Source organism: Triticum aestivum, chromosome 3A (assembly GCF_018294505.1).
Source record: "Triticum aestivum cultivar Chinese Spring chromosome 3A, IWGSC CS RefSeq v2.1, whole genome shotgun sequence".
Classification (NCBI taxonomy): domain Eukaryota; kingdom Viridiplantae; phylum Streptophyta; class Magnoliopsida; order Poales; family Poaceae; genus Triticum; species Triticum aestivum.
Window position 1 is genome coordinate 65890863 of NC_057800.1, and position 6714 is coordinate 65897576.

The 6714-nt window shown below is 43.4% G+C and overlaps 1 protein-coding gene across 13 annotated transcripts; it reads left to right on the top strand.

The window, feature by feature from the left end:
* The first annotated feature begins 370 nt into the window (after positions 1–370).
* LOC123060333 (uncharacterized) lies at positions 371–3924 on the top strand. Of its 13 annotated transcripts, none has more exons than XM_044483014.1 (7): positions 388–923; positions 1510–1587; positions 1682–1972; positions 2272–2340; positions 2988–3105; positions 3252–3338; positions 3655–3924. In XM_044483014.1, the coding sequence occupies exons 3-7, from the start codon at positions 1784–1786 to the stop codon at positions 3669–3671; spliced, it is 480 nt and encodes a 159-aa protein (XP_044338949.1). In that variant the 5' UTR covers positions 388–923; positions 1510–1587; positions 1682–1783; the 3' UTR covers positions 3672–3924. The 13 variants fall into 13 exon arrangements, 6 of the variants coding, with proteins under 6 accessions (XP_044338944.1, XP_044338949.1, XP_044338947.1 ...); XM_044483012.1 differs by having other exon boundaries at positions 389–923; positions 1479–1587; XM_044483013.1 differs by having other exon boundaries at positions 389–923; positions 1487–1587.
* The last annotated feature ends 2790 nt before the right edge of the window (positions 3925–6714 follow it).

Here is a 6714-nt window from a genome sequence, read left to right on the forward strand (position 1 = left end):
CCATGTGTTTTGTCTTTGTCATGCATCCCATATCATGTCATCATGTGCATTGCATTTGCATACGTGTTTGTCACTACACCACAACCCTTAATTGGGGGCAGTTAACTGCCGGGAGAAATACAAGAATAAGGGCAAATTATATGCCGGGAATCATGCTACTGCCGGCAAAAGTACATAAGGTCAGAGAAACTGCCGGCAGAAGTAAACCATTCGGGGCGTCAGGACTGCAGCAATAATGCCTGCTTTTCAGGTCACACAGTCTGCCGAGACATGCGAGACCCGGCGTATTATCTGCCAGGACTGTTGTGTGTGGTGCCAGATTAAAATAAATGGGCCTAAACTCTGCTGGCGCAATAGAGCGCGGGAGAGAAAAAAAATCGCATCAAAGAATCTTTTGGACGCCGTCACGGCTTAGGTCCTGTGCCCCAAATCACTTTCTTCTCCAAATCTACCTGCCTTCCCCCGACCACCGCCGCCCCCGACCACCTTCTGCAAGACCCTAGATCCAGCTCCCTCCCGGATCACGCCGCAGAGCACACTTCGCCGCCCCCAACTACCACCAAGGAATCCTCGCCTTCTCCATGCTTTCCTCCCCGGCCATAACCGCTTTCGTTCTCCATGACCTAGCGCCGCCGCCATCCTCTGCCACCGTGCTTCCCCGTGCAGCGGCTTCCGGGATCTCCTCGAATGCCGAAGGGAAATCGGCATGGGCAGGAGGGGAACCAAGCCTCTTCTGAAATCCATCCGGCGGCGCATCGAAGTGTGGCGGGCGACGGCGCATCTTCCTCTCAACCCCCATCCAGCTCCGTTCAGCTCCATTCGATAACGTCTCTTCCCATCCTCTCCTTGTGAACTTCAGCACCACCTCCCGCTGCTCTAATCCATAGATCGGCGCAGGTGAAGTCGGCATCCTCTCTGGCGAGGTAAGGTTCCCCTCCGCCCATCCTTCTCCTCATCCTCTTCCTCTCTTCTCCTTACTCTTCCTCCCCTTCTCTGTTCTTGATCCCCAATGTTGCTCTCTGCTCTGTTTCTCTCTGTACATGTACTGCTTTGCTGCTCTTGCTCTGTTTCTTCCGGTGCTAGTGCAGTGCATATATATATGTATAATGGTGATGGGTAGGACATAGACGCTACTTACAATAATAATTTGTTGATGGCTATTGACAATTTGGGACTTGGAGATGAGAGAGTTGGACTTCTGTTACTTGTTATGCGGACTTAAGTTATGCCATTAGACTCTAAGATTACTGACTTATATTGTTGTTGTGGATGCCTAGATGTGTACATCTATTGGATTTGTTATTTTGGTGTGCTTATGAATTATTTTTGGTCTCCTTATAAATTATTCTGTAGCTTTGTTACTGCTATTTTCTGTCCCATCCCTGAGTTTTATTTGCTGTATTTTATTTGAAAAACTCGAATTGGACAACTATGTTTTGTAATATCGATCTCTCTTGTTGCTGCATTTGACGGGGAAGAAGTTCAGTCAAAGCCGCTCGATTTGGACAGGGCATACATGCATATATTACCACCTGTGACTGGACTGCAGCAAGAGATGCGTTGTTGGCATGTAGGTTCAGCCATCAGGTAGGTCTCATGGTTTGTTGCTCAACATATCACATCATGTATCATCCTTTCTCTTAGTTACATGGAAGAATATTAATGTGATTGATTTATTCAGTCAGGGTGATCGATCAATGGAGGTGGTGCTCGAAGCCTAACTACAAGCACTGTACTCAAGGCCTAACTTGGGCTCTACGTATGTCTCCTCCCTATACATCTGATGCAGAAGCTACAAGCAGCGCATCCCCATGACAGCTTCAGATGCATGAATGGATACTCCCATAAGAGTTGGCACCTTGTCACACATCGTAAGCACTACAAAATTGTGAAGGAGGTCAGCCGCCACAACACTTCATTTGCCTGCTTGTTGCCTGCAAAAGACGATAGCTTAAGAAAAGTGATCACAAAGGTAAAACATAAAAATAACACCATCTCATGTACTGATCCTACCATCTTTAGTTATAAATTATGATCAATTATTTCCTGGAAAATTCTTTACGTGTTGGCTGTATCTGGATGCTATGGAAAAGAATATATCGAGCACATTATGTTACGTGTATTTCTTATAGCAGCTGGTGCTACTGAAAGTGGTGATTTTACCTATTTTCCTCTCAATCCAGTTCAAAGTTCGTATAAGAATCCATGTGTTTAAACGGTGGGTCTCCTTGCTATAGTTATTTTAGTTTACACATTTTGATTGTTCTGCAGGTTTCCGTCCAAAAACTTCCGTTGCTGAAAAACTCGCTATCATACGTGTTCTTCCATTGCTATTGTTTGGTATTTTCGTTTCTCCTTCAAGTCATCAATAGTTAAAAGAATATTTAAGGAAATTACTTATGAAAAACACGAAGGATGGTTCATTAGCTATGCATCACACTGCCGAGATCATTGGTGCGATCCGGTTTCTTTGGTTTGTAATCTGACTATACATGCAGAAAATATCATGATATTGTTGAATATGCACTATTTTCATGTATTTTACCTCTTATCATGTGTAGCATATTGGAGGAGCACCATGTAGTACTATCTTTCGTATTCTGTTGGAGATGGTTGTGAGCTCTTATACCAATTTAAAAACCAGTGATGCAGCTTTACAACTTTACTGAAAGCACTTGTAAAATTACCGTTACATGAATGAATCAGGGGTATGGTATGTTCCTTGTAGTACTATGTATTGATTAAACACACAGGTACCCTATGTTGTTATGAAAGTTGAATCGACTCATGTTTTTCCAGAACTTATTACTCTTGGTTCTGATTAAAACTCGGCTGTAAAATACACTAGTATAGATGCATTAGGAGCTGTTGCTCAGCATTTCAAAAGTGACATGGTATGGAAGCATAATTCTTTAATTTTCTTCTATACATTATACTCCCTTAGTAATAGTTTGTATAATGCCCTTAGTCCATGACTGCACTGCCAGGTTGTTGACAAGATACATATTAAAATGGATGACTTTCTTGAAGATGGGTCACAAGAAGCTACTATTTTGGTCATTCAAGCACTTGCAATAGCTGTGCCGCATTCAACAGATAGACTATGTAAATATATCCTACTCACTACATTTTGACCAAAATTTGCATGGTTGATTCGCTCACTCTTTGTTCACACATCTTGATATTAATATGTTCTTCTATTTCCTTTGACCTTGCATACATCTTTTAACCAAGATATTTAAACTTACAAGTGTCCCACCTACCGGAAATGATACTGAACGGGCGTCGTGAAAGAGCAAATGTATTCCGTGGAGCGTTGCGTGCTTTCGATGCTACAGGTTGACCTTTATCCAAAATGGTCCAGTGTTTCACTTATTTCATAGAAGCCATGAACTTAGTATTGAGTCTGCCTCTAACCTTTATCTGTAGTGCTGCTTGTGTCGTTTGTTTATAATCCCAGTATAATTTTGTAAGTTATTTGCTCATTATTCACACCCTGAACAATGTCTAGGCAATAGAAACTGCATTTTCATTCATGTATGGACTGTAACATCGTGCTAGATTGTGCCTTTGTAGACTCAGGTTTAGAAATTGATTATCTTCAGCATGCAAATGCACTTTCGATTGATATCAGATCTCATTTCGCTATTGTAGATCAACATTATAATTAAGGTATTGTACACCTCTCCCGAAGGTTTGGCAAGATCTTGAAGGTGTTGGAGGCTTGGCAAGAGCTGCAAGTTGGAGTGATGATACTTCTTTCCTCTAGCCATTTCCTGTTCTCTTTTACTGTACTGCTTTATCTTTAAGTGCTTCAATGTACATTGACTGCAAAAACAAAACCATGGAACCAGGAAGCTGAAGCATGTATATTGAAACATATGTATCTGGTCTGTTATGTTTATGGAATGAAGTTTCAGGTTTTGGATGAGCCCTATATGTAACTTTGATTGAAATGAATCTATTAAGTTGTGTGATCTCTCCTGTTTGGCCGAACATGGTGAATGAATATTAAATTAGGTATGTGTTGCCAATAATAGCTTTGCTAGTGAAACGCAACATTGTGGCATATTTACTGCTGGGAAATCATGTTTGTGCCGGCAGTGGAACTGCCGGTAACTGTTGTTCCTATGCCATAACCAATCTGCCGGGAGAAAATGAAACTGCCGGGAAATATATGCGTCGGGGCAGAAAAACTGCCGGGAATAGTTTATCTGCCGGGAGAAGTAACCCCCGGCAGCCGTTCTTGTGTCAGTTCTATCTGCCGGGAGAACCACATTCCCGGCAGTTTGTCTGCCCTCTTAAGGGCTTTCTCCCGGCAGATTGCATGCCATTGCATTCATGTTGTGGTGTAGTGCGTCTCATGCATCCGAGCATCTTCCCCGTTGTCCATTTTGCATTCCGGCGCTCCTATATCCTCCGGTGGTCCTTTCTACCTCTTTTCGTGTGTGGGGGTTAAACGTTTTCGTATTGGACCGAGACTTGTCATGCGTCCTTGGTTTACTACTGGTAGACTGCCAGTCAAGTTTCGTACCATTTGGACTTCGTTTGATACTCCAACGGTTTACTATGATGTTGTTGTTGCCATGTCTAGCGTCTATGCCATGTATTCTTGATGGGTGTATGCTTAGTTTGTCATGCAATGCCTCGTAGTGAGTGCATCGAGCTCGTAAACATGCCTACTTGTTAATCTGTTTTGCATGCTCCAGTTTTTCACTAAGTCTGAATCTGTTTATATTTTTGTTATGTTCACATGCTTGCAAATGTATTTTCTGATCCCTTTTGGCTCAAGGTCACTAAGGGACTTTTGTTATATGCTTAGAGTAGCTTCATTCCATGCCTTGCTTTGCCATGATATGTTTCTGTAACATGTAGTTTTCATGCTCTAAAGATTGCTTCCTGTTGATAAATTCCCGACTTGCTGTAAATTTCACTAAGTCTGAAACCTGTTATCTTTTGCACTTTTGCCATGCTTGTTTGAACCTGTTATTGAGTGAATTAGCCGTAGCTCAGTGTTCATCTTTTGTCAAGAATCATGAGTGGACCCCTGCCATGTATTTTGTTGTCATGTTTGAGTGCTGTAGCATATTTATCTTGATGCATTTAGATGGCTACTTGTTGTTTATTGCAGACCGATGCCATATTTGTTTTGCTTGCCATTTCCAAACCGTGCACCCGATTCCGGTGATCTTTATATCGATTTCAACCGAAATCACCTCACCTTTCCAGTGGCACTCTTGGATTTCCATGTTGAGGCCAGGTTCTATCATTCCTTTGCAAATCATGCATATGCATCGCATCCCGCATCCCGCATATCATACCATGTTTGCATCATGTTGTTCAAGCATTGCACGTGGTTGGTTGTGTTCCTTTTGCTTGTTGTTATTGCTTGGGTAGAGCCGAGAGACGAGTTCGTGAATGAGGAGCCCGTTGAGTTCGCCTACAAGGATCAAGGCAACTCTGGGAACTTTGCAGGCAAGATGACCATACCCTCGAAATCACTTCTATCTTTGCTTGCTAGATGCTCGCTCTTTTGCTATGCCTATGCTACGATACCTACCACATGCTTATCATGCCTCCCATTTTCCATGTCAAACCTCTAACCCACCATGTCCTAGCAAACCGTTGTTTGGCTATGTTACCACTTTGCTCAGCCCCTCTTATAGCGTTGCTAGTTGCAGGTGATGATTGGAGATCGTTCCTTGTTGGAACATGATTATTGTTGGGATATCATAATATTATCTTGTTTATCTTAATGCACCTATATACTTGGTAAAGGGTGGAAGGCTCGGACTTATGCCTAGTGTTTTGTTCCACTCTTGCCGCCCTAGTTTCCGTCATATCGGTGTTATGTTCCCGGATTTTGCGTTCCTTACACGGTTGGGTTATAATGGGAACCCCTTGACAGTTCGCCTTGAATAAAACTCCTCCAGTAATGCCCAACCTTGGTTTTACCATTTGCCACCTAGCCTGTTTTTCCCTTGGGTTTCCGGAGCCCAAGGGTCATCTTTATTTAAACCCCCCGGGCCAGTGCTCCTTTGAGTGTTGGTCCAAACTAGAGCCCCTTGCAGCGCCACCTCGGGGAAACTCGAGGGATGGTTTTAGTTGTACGGATTGCTTATCTGAGTGTGCCCTGAGAACGAGATATGTGCAGCTCCTATCGGGATTTGTCGGCACATTCGGGCGGTGTTGCTGGACTTGTTTTACCAATGTCGAGGATGTCTTGTAACCGGGATGCTGAGCCTGATCGGATTGTCTTGGGAGAAGGAATATCGTTCGTTAACCGTGAGAGCTTGTGATGGGCTAAGTTGGGACTCCCCTGCAGGGATTTGAACTTTCGAAAGCCGTGCCCACGGTTATGGGCAGATGGGAATTTGTTGGCCGGTTGTAGATAACCTGAAACTTTACTTAATTAAAATGCACCAACCGTGTGTGTAACCGTGATGGTCTCTTTTCGGCGGAGTCCGGGAAGTGAACACGGTGTTGGAGTAATGTTTGACGTAGGTTGTCTAGGATCACTTCTTGATCATAGTTGTTCGACCGTGCTTTTGCCTTCTCTTCTCGCTCTCTTTTGCGAATATGTTAGCCACCATATATGCTAGTCGCTTGCTGCAGCTCCACATCATACCTTTACCTTACCTATAAGTTTAAATAGTCTTGATCGCGAGGGTGTGAGATTGCTGAGTCCCCGTGACTCACAGATTACTTCCAAAA